The following is a 20,417-nucleotide window of genomic DNA, read 5'->3' as shown; positions in this document are numbered from 1 at the left end:
TGTCACATTCCCCTCCTTTTGACTTCCTTCATTGTGCTGTTGACCCCTCCTTCTCAGCCCCCCCTCCTCCAGTCCAGTCCAACCTGCTCGACAGGTGCAGCTGTTTCAGGTATGCCCTTTTAAAACAATCTCCACTCCTCCCTCTGCCCCTCTGCCTCTCCAGCATGCCTCCAGACACTCCTCTCTGCTCTTTTTTAATGGAAGTCTTTAAATACAAATAAATAGGAATTTAAAAAATACTTTTAACTTTTGTTTTTCTATTTACTAATGTGTCTTTTTCTTTTCAATTCCATCCATGTGTTCATCCTTTTCACACTAATGGAACACGCACACAGGTGTTTTTAGTTATTTTTCCTCATTACACCTCTTCTCAAGACCGTGGGTGTCTTAAACAGTGAAGACATTAGGGCTTTCCCCCCTTTTCAATGTAGAAATACTCTCCAGTTCTGATATAACTGATGCTATTGCAGCCAAGGATTGGCAACTTTTTACATATGAAGTGCCATTTTAAATTTCTACATACATATATTCTCAAATATATGTATGTAAAATTATTTGCAGTTTTCGTTAAAAACATATTTGGATGTTGTTACATTCATATACAAACTGCGTATCCTGTGTGAACTTCACTGAATCTGTGTGTGGGGTTTTATGAGACTCCCCTGACGTGCACCGATCCATATATTCAACAGGAAGTTGTCTGTAGCCAATCAGATGTCTCCCTCCAGTTTCAACCAATCACATGAGCGTGTCCCTATGGGGGGGGGGGTTTTGATGAAAATTGCAAATACTTTTTAAATACATATGTTTGTGGATTTCTATTACATTGATTTAAAACAAGAAATATTTGTGTGTGCGTCAGAAATATATTTGTGAACCTTATTTTTCATGTGGATTTTTTTTTACATTTATATATAACAATAACTATTTTTGTGTGCATTGAAAAATATGTTTGTGGAGAGTCATTTATATATAAATCACTAAATTGTGAATCCTTCTGTGTGCATTCATTAATATTGAGACTGATCAGACCCCATTATTGTTTTCCTTTGTTGTTATTGTTGTTTATGGCATTCTATCCCTGTTTTTATGTTCACTCTATATGTCTATTTTCATGTGAAGCACTCAGTGCACATAATTTCCTTATTATAAAGCACTTTGAGCTGCATTTCTTGTATGGCAGGTGCTATACAAATAAAGTTTATTATCACTGAAGAAGAAGAAGAAGAAGAAGGAGAGGTAGGAGAAGGAGAAGGAGAAGAAGAAGAAGAAGGAGGTACTCGGTATCGGCCGACACCCAAAACCCAGGTATCACTATGGGTATCGGGACTGGACGAGTCGGATCGGTGCATCCCTATTTTGAAGGCCAAATTTCTGTGACTATGAATGAATAATAAATCAAATCTAGAGCTCAGAGAAGTGAGCAACTGGCCCAAACTAACATGACAAATACAGCAACTACCATCAAGCTCCTCTTATCACACTGTTCACCAGTCACCAGTAGAAAGAAGACTGTGGTTGTACTGGTTACCTCCCAGTGACTGACCCTGGAGCCACACCCAGTGCAGTCAGACTACATGCAAATACACATGATACACAAATTGAGCACTTATTGTGGATAAGGAAGCAAATCAAAGCTAACAGTAGTACTTCCTCAATAACTGATTTAAAGCAGCAGTGGGCTAGATTGGAGCAAATGTGATTTAAAAAAACGCTATTTTTATAAAACGGTCGCTATATCCGGACAGTAGTGCATGAGACAGGTAATCTAAAAAAAAATCCTGCTCCTCTGGTGTGGCAGTCATCTGGAGTCTGCTGTCCAGCTGCCGTTTATGAGAGCCGGCTGTCAATCACTTGCAAACTCCGACCAAACGGTCAAACTAGGCAGTGCTGATCAAATATGAATCAATATTCTGTTACTGTAATGCCTATTTCTCTCCTCAAATGTTCTCAGGAACATCTTGTAGTGTACTGTTTAGCTGTAAAATGAGAAAGTTTGTGACCCGGCAGCCATGTTGAGATCAGTTGAGGAAATACCAAGCACCGCCCACCAGCTGGAGCACAGCCAATAGGAACGCTCTCTCTCTCTGAAATGACCTGTGGGATAGATTTTTCTAAAGCCTGAAAACAGAGCCATGAGGAGGTGCAGAAGTCTAGTTATCTCTCAGAACACTTGAATAACAATATGCTGAAAGGTTATTATGGATATTTTTGCCCAATGATGCCAAAAACTTGTTGCCTACTAAAGCTTTAATTTCATTATTTACACCTGTGATTTTCCTACTGTGAGAAGTCAAAAAGTCTTCCGTGAAAAAGGCCCATCTGTGATCTGAGCCACACAGTGACGTCTGAATACTGCTTGTATAATCTCAGATTGTGGCATACTTTTATTGAAAACACATCATAATCATCACAATATAGTGCCAAATCCCTTCACTGATTAAGAGGAAATATCAGAAGTCGATCACACATAGACCAATCCTGCTCTTCTGTGGGAATTACTTTGCAAGTCATTGAGGGACATTTTTTTCAGATTTCGGTTGGATCTGGAGGACAGCACTGAAACTTTCTCTGGAAAAGGCAAATTAACTTCTGTTGTAATGGTAGACACTATAGAATGAGACCAGAATTGACAGTTGACTGCACACACAATGTTTAAACTAAAAAAAGTTAGTGGATTTAGTGTTAAGTTACTCTTTAAATTGAGACCAATTCATTAGAAAAACAAGACAAAATAAGCTCTAATGTGTCAAAATAAAGTCAAGTAAGATGTTAGTGTGAACAAAAGGGAAATCTATTACAAGTTTCCATAATGTAACTTTATTGCAGGTAGTTTCCTCAATCTTCCTGTGAATGAAGCTGGTCAAAATAGCTGCTGTTGCCATGTTGAGCAATGATGTTAAAAGTTTCTCTCTTCATGTTGTCTCCTGTAATGGCAATTTTCATATCTGCAGTTTAACAGTGTACCTTTAGATAATCTCAGTGCCTCACATGTTCAACTTCGTCACCATAGGACAGTGACCTAACATTTTAGATCTCTGTAACTGCAAACAGATTGCTGAAATACTTGTTATGTCTTGTGATGCTCTGTTGTCTGCTGTGTGCTGACACATTGATACACTTTCTATCCTTCTCTTCTTTTCTTCTTTGCACTTATCTTCGTGTTATGCTTTAAATGTATAAATACTGACTACTCTTTGTATTCGGGGCTCACTTGCCACAGTCCACAACAGGTGGCTGTGCTCGTGAGTCCATCTGCAGATGCTTTAGTTATTAATGTATGCCTTTTTATTAAATTCACTGAAAGACAAGTTGTTACGTTGGTTTGTGTCTTGTTTTAACAGAAACTGCCACCACACTCCCAACTCCAACGTCAAAGCTCTGAGCATGCACCACAAACCTCGTGAATGAGTGATAACAGACGATTTAGTAAACCCTTTTATTGATCGTACAGTTCATACCGACAGCCATCTTTCACTCTAACACAGTTTCAACACATTTGTCTTAAATTGTACATGAACAAAAATACCACATATTCAAACTGAGACAGAACATGAGGCTAATCTACATCGATGAGAATCTGGACCCTTAGTTGATAAATGAAGACAAAAAAAAATTACAAAAGGAGGGGAATGATGAATTCAGTCGAGAGTTTCGTAGCCGCAGCTCAGATGGAATCGGGCTTGACGGTCACATTCGCCGTTTTCGTGGCTTGCAGGTATTTCTAGAAGAGAATGAACAAGGAAACTGGATTAGACCGGATTATTCTGGCTTTTGTGACCAAACAAATGTCCTGAGAGATTGACACCTGACAATAAGTGTAAAAAAAAAAAAAAGTGAAGAATGGGAAATGCCCCATTTGACGAGAAAAGATGAATGATATTATCACAAACCCATAAAATGGCACTTAACCATGCTGCAATCACTTCATCTTACATTTTGTCAAGAAACAAATCATTTTTTGGCATGAGACACCCTCATTTTTTAGTGAACATCCTTTGTAGTGACAGTCAAACAATCGTAAATAAGGTAATCATATATCATAAGGTCCCCCTGCATAAATAATTAGGGCTGGGACGATTCACCAATCTCCCGATTCGATACTATCACGATACTCGAGTGCCGATTTGATGTGTATTGCGATTCGATATTACGATTTATTGCGATTTTTGTTAATTTTTTTTTAACACTAGACCATGGGAAAAAGTTGAATCACATACTTTTAGGGACTTTTATTTTGGAAAATATCTGAATTAATACAGTAAAAATGTTTGATTTTCAGCATCTATGTAGTCAGAGACATCCTGAAGTCAAATATATCAGTCATTGTCGGGAATTAATTATTAAATTTTTTTATCCAGCAACCCAAAAATCAAAGAATAAAGACATTTCCCTCACAGATTAGTGGTATTTTCTTTTTAATTTATAAGGGACGTGTAATGTTTTATACTTCTGGTGAATATAATCCAATTCATCTTATTTCCATATATGTATTTTGTATATACAGTTCCCTTTGTTAACACCTTATTTTGAAAACCGGACGTAGTCACACGTGTCTACTTCCTCTAACTTCTCCAAGGTAATTGGTATCGTCTACTAAATGTCTGGTATCATGACATCCCTAAAGAGGAGAAAGCTCAAAGAGTCAATTCCATCTAAACAGTACATCCACACAAGTGTGTGTGTGTGTGTGTGTGTGTGTGTGTGTGTGTGTGTGTGTGTGTGTGTGTGTGTGCTGTCTACCTGGAGGTTCTCGTAGTGCTTGAGGGTTTTGCAGTGGTTTATCTCTGCCTCTTTGGTTCCGCTGAAGAACCTATTACACACCTTACAGAAGAAACCTGTCTTTGGAACCAAGAACTCCATACCTGTGGACACACGGACACACACACACACAGACATGAAGTGAACTCATTGTGAGCATACACGTAAAAATCAGATGAACACAATAGTGAAAATAAAAAACAGCAAACAGTGAACAAATAGAGATGAGTGTCTTACCAACTGGGCTGCTGGGGTCAAAAGGAGGGAGGGAGCAGTCTGTGTTGGTGGGAGTGCCCGTCTTTAATTTCTTCTTTACACTCTCCTCTTCGGTGTTTGTTTGATCATCAGACCTCTCTTGGTTTCCTGTGAGGGACAGAGACCTCTTTAAAATCTTGAAAGGGGACTAAAAAGCCCTGAAGCTGCGGTCGAAAAGTCAAAAAGTTGCGTCCTAACGTCTTTTCCTAACCACTTTTCCTTTGACCTCGATGGAAATCGTCATGAGGTCAAGGAAAGATGAGAAAGAGAATTCAGAAGGAAAAGACAACCGCGGTTTTGAGAGAATCCGACTGCTCTTTCATTAGATTCCGTAATTATGATGCGACAGCAGTGGATGTTAGTGACCCGGGTCTGCCGTGGTGAAACTACAATGTTCTGAAGACGGACTACAAAAGGCGCTGCTCCGTCTGTGTGTTATTAAATAGGTCTTTCAGTGACAGACTGCTTCACCCGCGGTGTGTGAAGGAGAGATACTGCCGGTCCTTCTGCTGCTGGAACACTTTACATCAACATATAATAAAGGATCATCTGACCTAACGTGGACAACCGGTGAAAAACATCACCTCATTACCGAGGTTGGAATTGAAATAAAAAAAAAGGAATATATGATAAATATTGAGTTAATTGTTCGAGTTATGGAGAAGGTGTAGGATCATAAAAGTGTAGGCTGTACTTCTTCCTACTCCTTTTGGGACATGTAATATTTATTTATGTTGATTATTTGTTTATTGATAGTTTGCTATATGTTCACTGTTCATTTTATTTGTTTTTTACTGAGGTTTTTGTTACATGTTCAAAATAAATAAATAATTAAAAGTAATGTCAAACTAAATGGTTGTCAGTGTCCACTCATATCTATCAACATGAATCCCAATTAATATATGATTGTATGGAAATAATATGCCCAACTTTGGGTGCTGCACGCTGTGGCGAGCGCAGCTTAAACATGAGCTCAAACTGCGCTGTGTCGCGAGCATAGACTGCTTTCTTCCGCCGGGAAACGACAGTTGGATGTAGCTCTATTGTCGTCCGGGTGGAAACAGTAGGGATTATACACACTGCTCAGTTCCAGAAACAGGCTAAAATAACGAAAAGGAATAAAAAGTGTGAAAATCCGTCATAAATCTGGAGAAATCCGGGAGAATTGTGACCCCCCCCCCCTCGGGAGGAAACCAGGATTGGACCCCTTTGGCGGGTCAGAACTGGCACCCGGGCCGTACATTTGACACAACTCAAACCACTAAGGTACTGCTGCCACCCATAGGTCTAATTCAAACTAAATCAAAGAAACCCCACCTGTCTCCACAGCGGGAGCTCCGGTCTCTTTGTCCTCTTTATCCTGCATCTTCTCCTGCTCCTCCGTTCTGTTCGACACCATCTCCTCCTCCTCCTTTTTAGCCTGACTGCGATTGACAGCGTCGCCCTCTTTCTGATCATTCTCACTCTCTGAAGTCACTGCTCCTGTCGCTGGGCAGTTTGAGGAGGAGTCAGCTGGGGCGGCTGAAGCTGCAGGTGCAGGAAGCGACTCAACCTCAGTGGTGGAGTCCAGAGCGGCTGTCGGTGTGGCTTCTAAAGAATAACGACAGATTTCAGGCCAAAATCAATCACAAAAAGAAAGAAAACTTACACGAGGTGGTGTTTTATCTTCACATCATTACAAAGACTTAATGAGTGCGAGATTGTACCTGTCTCCGATGTGGTCTCAGTCTCAGGGGCTTCTGGTTGACATGTCGGAACAAGTGTTTGGCCGGGTGAAGACTCTTCTCGCGACGCCGCTGAGAGGGATGCTGTAGCGATCGGTGTTAAATCTGACGACACTGAACCGTGTGAAGTCTCAGCTGTTGGCTCAGTCACAGGTTCAGACTCTGATACGTGCTTGTCAGGCTTCACAAAGGTTGCCGGGGCATCTGACATTGTCGTTTCTGCAGTCACCTCAATGGGCGTGTCCTACAAACAGAAGAGGACCACGATGTCATTACATTGTGGAAATTTAAGGGCGTTTTCATATCAGGTACGATCAATCCGTACCGTGCCCCGAGTACCCCAATAACCATGCAGAGAAGAAGTTTTTTTTGTGTACCCCCAGAATGTTCTGTTGGACAGATGTGTGGGCGTCCTCCCCTCCCGCTGTGGTTTCCATGAGAACAGAGGGGGGAGGAGGGGAAGGAAGGTCGGCCACGTCTCCGACTTCATCCACCGTCACAAAGTCGCTCATGTTGAACGGGAAGTCATCAAACGCCTCCTCCTCCTCCTGATTCCATGACAGGACAAAAAGAATAGAGGTGAGGATAAAGAAGAATAAAGAGGAGAGATTCAACACTTTCTGACCCGACAGCGCTTTCTCACCATTTTGGTCTCCGCTTCAGAGTTGTCGTACTGTTCGTCCCTCAAGGAGCTCTGCTTGCATCCCTCCGACCTGGACGACAACCTCGACCCCGACAAGCCTTCGCCGTAGGCTCTCTTCCTCTCCCTCCTCTCTCTTTCCCTCCTTTCCTCCTCCCTCTTCCTCCTGCCTCTTTCATCCCGCTTGACCCTCTCCTCCTTCTCCCAGGCCCTCCTCTCCCTCTCCTTCCTCTCCCTCGCCTCCTTCTCCTTTCTTGCCTCCCTCTCTTTTCGCTCCCTTTCCTGCTTCTTCGCCTGCTCCTCTGCGGGGTTCTTGGATGGCTCTTTTGTCTCATCTGCTGCTTTTTCACCTGGCTCTGACTCCATTTGTGTCTCCCCCTGTTCTCCGTCGGTGGAAGCTGCTGTGTTGTTGTTGTTGGGATGGCTGGCGGTTCTTGTTCGGCACTCCACAAGCAGTGCGTTAACCATCTCCTGAGTAACCTGTTGAAACGCGAATCAAAAATAAGGTCAAAACTCTAAATATCATATTAATATGTGGGAGGTTTCTGACCTTAGCTACGCAGTCTGGCTCCAAAAACAGAGGCAGATTTTGGGGATATTTTACCTTAGGGAGCTCTGGCATGGCCGTCTCCAGGGAAGCTGCTTTGCCATCGGCGCTATATGGCTTTGTCTCTTCACCAGCAGGAGTCTCGTCATGGCCCGCTGTGGGTGCGTCGACGGCTTTGTCCTCTTCTGCTGTCTCCATGACAGTTTTAACAGCTGATTTTTCCCTCATGTCTGTATCCAAGGCTCCTTCTGGTTTGACGTTTTGCTCAGAAAGAGCAATGGTGATCTCGTCTTTTTTGATCTCGTCATCTTTGCTCCAGTTTTCTCCCAAAGCGTTGTCTTCACCGAGCATCTTCTCCGTGCTCTTTATCTTCTCGTCCTTTCCGTCACCATCTTTTTCAACCTCCGTCTTCTCGTCCTTCCCATCGCCGTCTTTTTCAACCTCCGTCTTCTCGTCCTTTCCATCACCGTCTTTTCCAATCTCCATCTTTTCGTCCTTCCCATCGCCGTCTTTTTCAATCCCATCCAATGGAGATGCAGAATTCTCTTTCTGTGCCGTCTCCTCTTCGTCTGCTGCTGCTTGGCTGCCTTTGCCATTCGCAGGTGTATCCTACGATCAAAAACAAAGAGGTATCGATCAGGAGTCGCATCAAAACCCGTGCATTCAGGTGTTTGATACAAGTTAAAGCTGCAGGACTGTATATCATTAGTATGTGTCTAAATGGACATCCCATAACTACTCATCAATCAATTGTCAAAGTTACCAACCTCAGGTGAATCCAGGTATGCAGTGATGACTTTGGTCTGTGTGTTGGCTTTGGGGTCAGGCTTGCGGGAGAAGAACAGAGGGTTGTTCTGGATGATGCACGGAAACGTCTGGAAGCGTTTGTAAACGGACAGGGCCATGGCCGCAGTGGCCATCTCGCAAATGACCTGAGCAGGAAGAGACATATCAAGTCAACGGCATATGAGGTTTCTTTGCCCGATAAATAAAGGAGGTGAGACGTGACAGATTTGGGTTGAGAATGGATTCTCGACGCAGGACATAGCTGCGACTGAGGGCACAGAAGGTTCAGGAGATGATGGATTAGCAATGTTTGCGGCTGCACAGACAAACAGTCCTCACCGTATTGTTGAGCACTAGGGTCTTGATGACGGTGCCAAAGCGTCGCACTAATTTCTGGACCTCAGAGGAGCCGGACGGCGTGTTGGGAACATTACTGATCACCAACAGGCAGCTCCAGCCTACTGGAACGGCGCTCTCCTGCAGGATGCAAAGGAACATTATTAGCCAGTGGACAATTGCTGGTTCATCACCAGTTCATGTAACAAATCGGTTCAAATTATGTCATTTATTATGTCAATAAATGATGCTATCACAGCCCCTTGAAACCCTGCAACACTATATGATGAGTATTGTTTTGTTTGCTAATTCACTGTTTTTCTATCTTAATAAATCAGAACCTCAACAAGCTTGTATGTCAAAGAGAGAAATACTACTTTTTAAAAAGGTACTGCAAAGATCACTAATCTTTAGAAGAGATCTGAATCTAAAGAGTGCTGCCCAAAGATTCTTTCAAGCTGCTTAATAAAAAAACCCTGAGCACGCTGCATCACAGGGAGTAAACACAGCGGGATAATTGGAGCAGTCAGGAGATGTCAGAAAAGAAAAAAAACAAAAAACGGTGACGCAGCTGCAGGATGTGATGTCGTGCCGTCACTGTGAGGCACCTTCATTTAGGTTGGACCAGTGCGATAAGAAACTTTGTGGAAATCTACCTTTGGATCAACAAACACTAGGGATGTTAATAATTAACCGACATTAAGAATTTTAACCTATTAATGCTATCGGTTAAAAGAAATATTAAAAAAATTGCTAAAAAGCTGAGAAAAGACGCAGAGGAGCAGCTCGTCAGGTTAAGGAGAAAAGCTGGTCCCACCTTAACAGCCCACCTTAAGTGAGTCTGAATCGGAGGTTGCAGATAGAGGAAGTTGGTTCAGGTCTTGAGTTTATTCACCGACAAATAAACAGTACACACACACTGCGCTGCTACGTTCACAGCTTTAAGGCCACCACCAACCCCCCACACACACACACACACACACGCTGTCTGTCGGACACTCGCTAACGTTACGCCGCACTGACGGACCATATGTGTGTGACAACGGCGAGCGCGAAGCCACCAGCAACGCTACAGCTTCTAACGTAGCACAAATACACACACGGTCTGCCGGAAACCTTGCAACTAAATGGTGCGGTGGAGACTTACTGGGACAATACACACAGAATCGTGGCATCTACAGTAACTCTCCCGGTCGGGTGAACTGGGGACTCAGTTGTCTGTCTTGCTTATACACTGCAGCTGGTGATAAATGATGATTAACCTGTTTGTGCATTGACTTTTCGTTGCAGCTGGGCGGCTTATTAGGCACTAAAAATAGCACCGCTGCATGCGACGCACTTATCTTGCCGGTTAATAATCAGTTAACGATGGTCGGTTATCGGTTACAAAAAAAATTCTAAATTTGCATCCATACCAAACACATAAACACAATTTTGAACGATCAATTACCTAACCATTGTCAAGGGATTACAGATGAAAAACTGCAGCAAAGTTTATTAATGTGCACTGTCACTGTTAAATCAATAAACCAATAATTAAAATAAATTGGACAGAAAAGTATACTAGTAGAAAAACTCACTAATGGGTCCACTGATCCCATCAGAAGATTGTAGAGAGCCACCTGTGGAGAGAGTTTTTCAGTATAAATGTCAGTTATTGCTTAACGTTCATTGTTCAACACGGTAAAATATCAAAGAACCAACCTCTTTCAAAGTGAGATAATGGAGAAAGAACATTAGACACAGGAACAGAGGAGAAGAGTAGATCAATATACTGTAGAGGAAAACTGGGTAAGGGATGAAGAGCCCTACCGGTGTGCTGAGACCGATACGTTGTTTGATATGGATCATCTTCAGCTCAGAGTCTTGAATCTTTGCAGGGATGAAGGCGTGGACTTTCACTATCTCCTGAGCAATCTCCATGTCTAGCACTGACACAAGTACCTAACATACAAAAAAACCCAATGGTTTTAATATTGTGTTGTGGGCACATCAACGGTGTTTTTCCAACACATATAGCCTTTCACAGGAAATGGTCACCCTAACACATTAGCTGCCCTGATAAAGAGCTCCAGGGCATTTGTGTCAATAAAATAATAATAACAACAAATCAGTATATAATATATTAATACTAATATGAGTAATAAACTGCCAAACTGGGGAAATACCAACAACAACAACAACAACACCAATATTGTTGGTATTCATGATCATATGTTCTGACCATCCTATTGAACAGCTGGTTTGGAGTCTAAACTAACAGAGAAAGCCAACTATCTTGCAAAAACATCAAGGAACTCAGGACTTTAGCTGCTTGTATTACTGCTGCCCAGTTGTGTTTTATCCTCTCCAAGAAACAGTAAAAGCTCAGATGGAAACTGTGTTTATATCTACCTTTCCAATTTGTGCCGCCTGAATGATGTCAGAGGGAGTTCCAAAGGGCTGGACCAGCTTGATGATGTCACTCTCTGACCAGCCGCTCTCAGGAAGTCCTGTGATCAACACCATGCCCTTCTGTAGGAGACATCGTATTGAGACGTATGATGCCTGAATACTGATATGTTATAACAAGTGATGATCTCAATTTAAAAAACAAAACAAAACAGATTTTACGCAAATTGCAAATTTTTTTTTTTTTTTTGCAAATTTGCAAATTTGATAAAGTAAAGCAGAATATGTCCAATTAATCACATATTATCCCCAGGAGTTGGTTGACAACACTCACAATGTTTCACAATGTTGTTATATATAATTTATAATCTGTGTATGCATTGCGTACCTCATCAGAAGTCTTCTGGTCAGCCTCGCCTCCTGCAGTGGGGAGTTGGAGGAGGAAGAGATAGGGGGGCAAAAAGTGCTATAATGAGTATATTTTCAACACCACAACCACAAGCCATGACGTCACAAACCCGCCTACGTGTGTCTTAGCTACAGAAGTGGCACATGGAGCCGCCGCCCTGTGGGCCCACCACTCACAGGGATGGGTATTGGGCTCGGGTGCACTACGAACCTAGGCGTGCCGACCACTGGCATCACAGATTGTCTCTAAGGACGTGGAACGTCACCTGTCTGGCAGGGGAAGGAACCGGAGCTGTTGCGGACGGTGGAGCAGCACCAACTAGATATAGTTGGGCTCACCTCTATGCATTGCACTGATTCTGGAACCAAACTCCTGGAGTGGGACTGGACTCTCGCCTTTTCTAAAGTTGCCCAGGGTGAGAGACGACGGGAGTTGTTGAGAGTTCTCTCTGCATGGAATCAGAGTGGGCCATTTTTAAAATCTCCACTGTGGAGTTGGCTGCTAGGAGTTGTGGTCGGAAGGTCTACGGTGAACTGCCGTGGCGGCAACCTTGGTTGGCCCAGGGGTCTCCTGAAGCAACAGAGTTTGCCCATCCAGTCTTCATGTGTTTTGTGGACTTGTGGAAGGCTTAAGCCAAAGTTATACCTTCCACATCCATGTACCAGGTAATTCGTTGTGACTGCACGGACCTGTCCACGCAGCCACAACGTGAAAAGTGGTAGCGTAGCGATCTACTGCGCATGTGTGGAGCACATTCTCTGAGCAAAACATTTCTCATCCCAGGTCGTCAAATACAGCCGCTTTGCACCATACAGACGCTAAATGGGGACTTGTGCCATGGTATCAGACGCCGAGGGATGTGACGAACTGAACGTTATTAGCTGGGACATCTGGAACACAGCAAAATAATAAGAAGAGAGAAAATACAGGCAGAGGGCTGCAGGGTCTCTGTAGATACAGACACACTTCTAGTGGTCATAAGTGATGATTGAGAGGGATTTTGTAGGAGTCTATGCACTGTTTTTTTAGGAAAATGCTGCATATTATATCTTTAAGATACAGTTATTATGAGTTGATGTACTGAGCATTTCTTGACGATGATAGATTTGGATATATCAGCACTGATTTATTTCATTGGTGGGTATTGCAAACTCCCAGTTATTTTTTTTCTTTTTCTTACCAGAGTCTTCCCCACCAGCACCTTTGTCCTGTCCCGGAGCAGGTTTGCTGCGAAGACAGAAATATTAATAGTTGAGTGCAACGAGTGCAGTTCTGAAATTGGCAGGGTGAGTCGGAAAAAATGCTTAAGATGATAATAACTGTGACAAACCTGTTGTTAGCATCAGAAGACTGTCCCGCATCAGGTTTCTAAAACAAATAAATAAAACGTGTTTACTGAAAGTGTACATGAGAATACATACGGTACATATGGTCCAAAGATTTAAACATCCATGTTGAAAAAGGGGTCACACTCTGGACCTAGTTATCACAAAAGGTCTCAATATCTCTAGTGTTGTGGTTTCTGATGTTGCGCTCTCTGTGTCCCCATTGAATTGAATATCAGTCTTTGCACTAAAATACAAACAGAAACAGTCACAAAATTGTACATTACTAAAAACACCATCAATTTGTTCACTCTGGCTTTCTCCGACATTTTCCTTAGGTTTTCTTGTTTCATACGAAACCAGTATCTTCAGTCTAGCCTTAAAACTGAGCCCGCTACAACCTAAAAATCGTAAGTTGCGTTAAAGAAATTAGTGACGTTAAAACAAATTTGCGTTAACACGTTATCATGTTAACTTTGACAGCCCTAATAAGAACCTATTCTGCATTTGTGGTGGCGGTTCCATGTGTTTATGTATCGCAGGGTTTAAACAGGATATGTCAATGACATGTAGATTTTCCACACCGTACCTTGGCTACTGAAGCAGTGATTTGTTGGTCTCTGATGGAGAGATTTGTGGAATTAGCCAAAGCCTGGGCGTCTTCAGCCTTCACCATGCATACCGACGCCTGCAACAAGGGAGGGTGACAAAGTTAGAATGTGGGACCATGATGGCGTTCTGCAACACAGGACCAGGACATTTTCACAGCGTAACATATCCACGGTTACTGATTTTAGGACTAATTTTTCCACAACAGAAAAAAACATCATCCTTTTAAAAGAAATGGCCAAATTTAATTTGATTGCTTTTTGATTGCTGCATGTTATTTCTTTTTGCTGTAATATTCCCTAAATGAGCAAAAAGGTTGTGATAAAGTTCAACCATTAGTGTTATTTGTACTATCTCTACATAACATCAGCCTATCATCAGCTTTCAGTAATGAATGAATGAACAACTTTTGAATTGTGTTTATTTAAAAGTCTGTGTATGGGTTGAGTGGGGTGTTGGTAAAGGTCGACCGATTAATCGGGCTGGTTTTTTTGAAATTTTTTCATAATCAGCATCGGCTGATGCCTGAGCATATTAAGCCGATTAGCAAGCAGGCACATCTGTGGGCAGCCCTTTGTTGTTGTTGCTGTAGAACACGTGTGACACCGCCCCTTGTGTCAATCAAATTGCCATTCTACCGGCAGACCTCAGTAGATGTAGCCCAGTGGGCTAACCTTCGCAAGAGTGCGTGAGAAGAACAACGTCGTAACTGGGAGAAACCGGTAAGGGTTACATTTTTCTCTTTCAAAGACCTATATATTTAATTGGTTAGATATGAAATGTTACTTTTAGAGAGAAAATACTTTGGAACTGTATTGATAGCGAGCCTCCAACCAGCTACCTTACAGGTAGGGGTGGGTACCGAAACCCGGTAACGAGCTCGGGGGCTAAATTATTACAGACCGTAGTATTGATAAGCTCCGACGTTATCAATTCTGTTTTTGGTAACAGAAAATTTCTCTCCATCGGTAACGTTAGCTCTGTGCGGGGCGGAGCAGCTCTCGCATTCACGCTGCTGCAGCGCCGTGTTCAGACACACACACAGTACTAGAGTTGATGCGGACAATGCTCGTCATAAGTGCAAGTTTGCGTGTGAGGGCGGAAACGAGTAATTTGTCGAAACATTTAGCAAAAAGTTCACTCGCTCATTAAACGAGTCTACGGTCTATGGGTCCTACATAGCCTCTATGACGTCACTGCTAGTGGCCAGTGTGTAGTCTGCAGCAGAGCAGATATGAGCAGCAGGCTGTGTAATACCAGTGAACAAAGTTATTATAATTTTTTTGTGATCACTTAGATTATGGCCATATAGCTTGTAACAGTGTCTGTCAACAAACATAAATAAAAAACATGCTTTAAGACAGTTTTGGAAAGGTGCTTAAAAGGTTTTGAGCCCTGTACTATTACTACTATTAACCGTCATGCACAAAATCAAATATAAGTGCACTGCAGTGCAGACACAAAATGCAGACTGGAGAGAGATACCATAAGTGTTGTTCAATAAATGTTTACTTAAGTTAAGAAATGTTGTGTATCATTTGTTATTATTAAGCTTTTATATTTTATCAGATGGAGGGAAAAAAGAAAACCAGCCAAACATATCGGCAAAAAAAATTCTACATCATATATCGGTCATCGGCTGTCCCGATTCTGTAAAAAAACAAAAATCAGCTTCGGCCATAAAAAATCCATATCGGTCGACCTCTAGGTGTTGCATTCCTTCATGCCGGCCTGCATGTTTTGTTCTTTTCTTATATCCTTCCTGCCTTTAAACAATAAAATTACAATTGTTTTTTCCGCTTTCAATTAAACTAACACACCAGTAAAAATCCCAAAAGTCAAATTTCTTGCAAAATGCCATCAATAACTTTTATGTGACACTTAAATAGCACCTTTTGTCCTTCGCCCTTTTCGCTCTCTTCCTCTGAGCATGGCATGAGGATCACGTTGTTGATCTTGCCAAAGGACCCAACCAAGTCGGTAACTTCCTGCTCAGACGCGTCCTTTGGAATGCCCGTCAGATACACCAGACGATCTGCAACAGACGAATCCTGGGAGGCTGGAGTCACCATTTTCTTCTTCTTTTTGGCTGGTGGAAGCTTGGCAGACTAGAAACCAACAGCATACGTTTTTTTAGATTAGTTTTAGGAGGAAATCCCTTTTGAGACAACCAGAAGCAAAAAAAAAAATGCATGATTTTAAACTGTGAATGTTTATTCACAATGACATTGTGGTTGGGCTTAAGAAAATACTGAGGTGGCTGAAAGGTACAGTGTGTAAGATAGGGCTGCATCTTGTGGTGCGGTTGCAGATTGCAACCAAAATAGCTATGAATATTACATTCCATTTCTGCTAATAGATCCCCCTGATATGTTACACACTGTTCCTTTAAAAAACAAATGAAATAATTCAATATCAACTTGTCAAGCCACCAGATCTAAAATTTTTCCAGCATTGTCCCTGAAATCAGCCTCTAACATCTGTAAGCTTCACCAACATAAATAACAAATACTCAAGCTCATATTGGCAACACCTAAAATGATGTAAAAGCTAGTGTCTACTGTACTCATTTCAAACATTAAGCAGGTTTGGGGAACATTATGATAATGTCAAATTGAAACTGGCTAGAGCAGGAAACTCAACAATACTCATATTAGGAAAAGTTCAACGATTAAACAGTCAACGTTTCAGTCATTTAACTGCCACTGAATGAACAGAGTAAATAAAGACACACTAGAATGTGTTTTTGTGGTTGTGTTCATTTTTGCGATGTTCACTCAACACATATTTCGGAAAAAGATTGCTTGTTTAGATAGAACATTAAATGTTTAAAACTGTGTACAACCACTGTGTCAGGTGCCTTGGCACTTGCCGTCTTAGTCGTCTTGGTTGCGGGCTTCGTCCCGCTCTTGACAGTTTTGGTGGAGGACTGTAACGGTCCATGTTTGGAGCTATGACCCGCCTTAGAGGAGGATGGATGTCGGCCGGGGCCAGCGGAGAACTTGGTTGAAACATCATGCGGACGCTTCAGACCACTGCGAGAGGAACCCCCTGTAGACACGCCATGAATCATAGGGAGGAGGACAGGGGAGCAAAAAGATATTCACAAAAAGAGTAATTCAATTTAGTCAATTTACAATCATATGAAAAAAAAAGAAGAAAGAAATCCCTGTATTTGAAAAGGCAAAGCCAGGATATGTTTGGTCATTTAAAGCCCCTGTGTACGATATGGAAATTTCTAATCAAACCTGGGTTTCTCAAATCTGGGATGAAGGCTTATAAAGGCTTTATGATATCAAGGTATGTTTTTTATATTTACAAACACAGTAAATGGGATTCTCCACATCTTGCATGCCACATAGCTGCAACATCCATAGTTCAATTCCGACTGGGGACCTTTGTTTCATGTCAAGCCCTTCTTTCTCCCCATGTTTCCTGTCTCTCTACACTATCAGCTCTCAAACTCAAAATGCCCAAAAAATAATCTTTCATACACACTGACCGACCTAATGATTTCCTGTCCCTCTTCTTAGGCCTGACTGTGTGAGCCAGAGTGACAGTGCTGACAGTGTTCTTAAGAGATCAAATGAAGATGGGCGAGTTTAGAAGTGGGTATACTACACTAGACATTAGGGCTGGGACGATACACCTATCTACCGATCCCGTTACTATCATGATACTTGGGTGCCAATTCGATATATGTTGCAATTTTTAAGTATTGTGTTTTTTGTTAACTTTTTTGACACTAGACCATGGGAAAAAGTTGAATCGTACACTTCTACTAAAAATATCAAAATTAATACATTAAAAATGTTTGATTTTCACCGTGTATGTAGTCAGAGACGTCCTGAAGTTAAATATATCAGTAAGGCATTATTTATTAAATTGTTTTCGAGCAACCCAAAAATCAAAGAATAAAGACATTTCCCTCACAAATTAGTTGTATTTTATTTTTATTTTCTATTTCTTTTGTTTTTTACATGTAATGTTTTATACTTCTGGTGAATATAATCCTATCAATCTTATTTCCATATATCTATTTTATATATACAGTTCCCTTTGTTAACACCTTATTTTGAAAACCGGACGTAGTCACACGTGTATACTTCCTCTAACTCCTCCAAGGTGGTCTCTAGCTCTCCGTCAGCTCCGTTCTCTTTATACATCCATGGTCAGCTCCATCGGGGCCGTTTGAATGCATTTAACATAAATGTCAGTATATGGTGCTCTACAGTTGTAGCGTCGGCCCATTTGACCACGGAGATGAGAGCGACGGCCGGCTCGACCGCAACGTTACCGCGATACGATAACATTTCCTGTCCGTGACAGAGTTAGCATGCAGCTTTAGCCGTGATGTCTAGCTCTGCTTTTCCTTTCAATGTGTGAAACCCAAAGTGTTTCCATCCTTTACTGGATGTGTAGTATTTACCACTTTGGATTTAATATGTGAGGGTGCAGGTCGTATCCACGCAGACCCTCCACCGTTTTCTACTTTTTCGTTTCGGCTCACAGCGGGCGCTTGTGGTTTGTTTTGGTTGAAGGATACGGAACGGATTTGATACTCAGATTATAACAATAAAAGCGGTAACTTCCTTCTACCCCTGCATAGACTCAAATTAAGAAAATATATTGATTCTGGCATTAAAAAAAGTCAATTTCTAAATCATAAAAAAAAAGCGATACATAAGGTGAATCGATTTTTTTCCCCGACCCTACTAGACATATTTTCCCTGATCTGATTCATCCCTTACCAAGTCCAATGCAATATGTCCTGCATAATAAAGCACAGTGTTCACCTACCCTACAGTAAGTCTACATTCAAATTAGTAATGCCATTCAAATTTGAGCTATGCTTGAGAACTAGATAATTCTGTATAACCTGCATTAAATCTTATTTCTATGTAGTGTTTTACATCTGTGGAGAGAAGTACCTTATAAATCTATCGAGGCAAGAAGGTTGAATAAAGTCTTCATTTCCAACATGAAGAAAATACTCAAGTATATTGAAGCGTTTAATAAACTGCTTATTTGTACTGTATGTACCTTTTGGTTACTTACTGGTAAAAATGTGCAGAAAACAAGATCACTTTATTAAAGGGAGAGAATGATGCAATTTTTGACATGTGGTGTACATTCAGTACCAGGGCTTACAATAAATGATGGGTTGGAGATGGATTAGAGATAATAAAGCCAATATCAAGACACTTCGAAATCCACTGAATAGCCCATTACCACTTTTGCAAATCAGCCCCAGGACATCCTTCTATTATTTCTAACTTTGAGGGTGAAAAACAATGAAATTATTCATATCATGTCATTAACATCATTGGCACTCCTTAAGTAATTTCTCCATTATTTCCCCACATTGCATAACATACACGTTATGCCTACTCTCTAGCGTGCGGCCTACCTGTGTAGTGTTGGTGGCGAGGTTGATAGTGAGGAGAGTAAGGCTCTGCGTGCGGCCTATAGGGATGGGGGCCCACTCTGTGTTTGCCGTGAGGAGGACTTGGGGTAGGAGAACCAGAGAGGGATCGAGACACAGAATGGGATGGAGAGTGATTCTTGGGATCCCACAGAGCCCGGCTGCCGTACTGTCCACTCCGACTGGACAAAAGACAACATTGATGAACAGACATAACCAGTGAGGTTACAGTGGATTGTGACAAGTGGTAGTTCAAAGGCCTACATTTACATAGATCAGTGATTTTCATTTTGTGCTGCCCGAGCAACAATGGCTGGTTAAGATTTCAGGATTCACCAAACAACTGTTTAAAACTGCTGTGGATACAGCTTGTTGTGTATTCAAGTGCCCATATTCTATTCAGAAAGCAGACCTTGGAACAAAGCTGTTATTGACTATTAGGTACAGACTACAGTGGAAACTGCTTATAGTGGTCACGGTTACAGTGAGCAACCGCTTATATGGATCAAAATGCTTGAGACAGAATCATTCCTACACAAATGCTGTTTAAATAATTTGTTTAAAGTAATCAAGTACTCCGCTAACAGTGTTTATTTTGGATCTTTTCATACAAGGAACATATGGAAAAACATTTGAAAACTACGTTAGTTGAATTTGAGTTTTTTACTTTACTTCCGTGATAGTTTTCCTCGCGGACCGTCTGCTTTCTGGCTGGATACGTGAGGCTGATGCTGCGTGCACATAGATATCATGACGGGAAAAGGAAAAGTAATTTTCTCATGAATAAAACACAAATGCGTACGGGGAGAGCACCTGTGGGTGAAACCGCCCTCGTCAAGTGGATTGATAATCCAAAGTGAAACTCTGCCGACCGGCTCCTCTGCACCGCAGAGGTGGCAGCTCATGAAGACCGACGCCCGTCTCCCTCCACGCCGCTACCGGGTGAGAGAACGAGGAGCCCTGGCAAAGGGGCGCCGTTCTGCATGTACGCTGGCGCTGCAGAGCCGGCCAAACCCGGCAATGCCTCACCCTCAGTGAGGGAAAACGCAGAAGAATTGGCAACGAGCCAGTAAATAGCGGATCGGTCTGTTTCATTACTTTATATTCATGTAATAAATACAAAAATATCAATTAATTTGTATTAGAAATGATGCACAACAACAAATTTGGCTATAATAATCATCCGCATATCAATTTGACCCGGACAAA

The 20,417-nt window shown here is 41.8% G+C and overlaps 1 protein-coding gene across 1 annotated transcript in view; it reads right to left on the bottom strand.

Annotated features, from left to right (window-relative positions):
• Positions 1-3,425: 3,425 nt before the first annotated feature.
• The window catches only part of LOC119483592 (zinc finger protein 638-like), a 44,597-nt gene continuing 27,605 nt past the window's right edge, over positions 3,426-20,417 (bottom strand). Inside the window, exons 5-24 of the mRNA XM_037761821.1 lie at positions 19,194-19,390; positions 16,656-16,834; positions 15,676-15,891; positions 13,764-13,862; positions 13,180-13,217; positions 13,030-13,076; positions 11,829-11,860; positions 11,444-11,563; positions 10,862-10,993; positions 10,630-10,671; positions 9,053-9,190; positions 8,695-8,859; positions 7,985-8,536; positions 7,384-7,860; positions 7,118-7,288; positions 6,723-6,984; positions 6,334-6,606; positions 4,999-5,124; positions 4,744-4,865; positions 3,426-3,724 (exon numbers count right to left, since the gene is read on the bottom strand). Of these exons, the coding sequence (XP_037617749.1) occupies positions 3,668-3,724; positions 4,744-4,865; positions 4,999-5,124; positions 6,334-6,606; positions 6,723-6,984; positions 7,118-7,288; positions 7,384-7,860; positions 7,985-8,536; positions 8,695-8,859; positions 9,053-9,190; positions 10,630-10,671; positions 10,862-10,993; positions 11,444-11,563; positions 11,829-11,860; positions 13,030-13,076; positions 13,180-13,217; positions 13,764-13,862; positions 15,676-15,891; positions 16,656-16,834; positions 19,194-19,390 (3,445 nt within the window). The 3' untranslated portion in view covers positions 3,426-3,667. The remainder of the gene's footprint in view (positions 3,725-4,743; positions 4,866-4,998; positions 5,125-6,333; positions 6,607-6,722; positions 6,985-7,117; positions 7,289-7,383; positions 7,861-7,984; positions 8,537-8,694; positions 8,860-9,052; positions 9,191-10,629; positions 10,672-10,861; positions 10,994-11,443; positions 11,564-11,828; positions 11,861-13,029; positions 13,077-13,179; positions 13,218-13,763; positions 13,863-15,675; positions 15,892-16,655; positions 16,835-19,193; positions 19,391-20,417) is intronic.

Source organism: Sebastes umbrosus, chromosome 3, assembly GCF_015220745.1.
Source record: "Sebastes umbrosus isolate fSebUmb1 chromosome 3, fSebUmb1.pri, whole genome shotgun sequence".
NCBI classification, from domain to species: domain Eukaryota; kingdom Metazoa; phylum Chordata; class Actinopteri; order Perciformes; family Sebastidae; genus Sebastes; species Sebastes umbrosus.
This window is presented reverse-complemented; position numbering and strand designations above follow the sequence as displayed.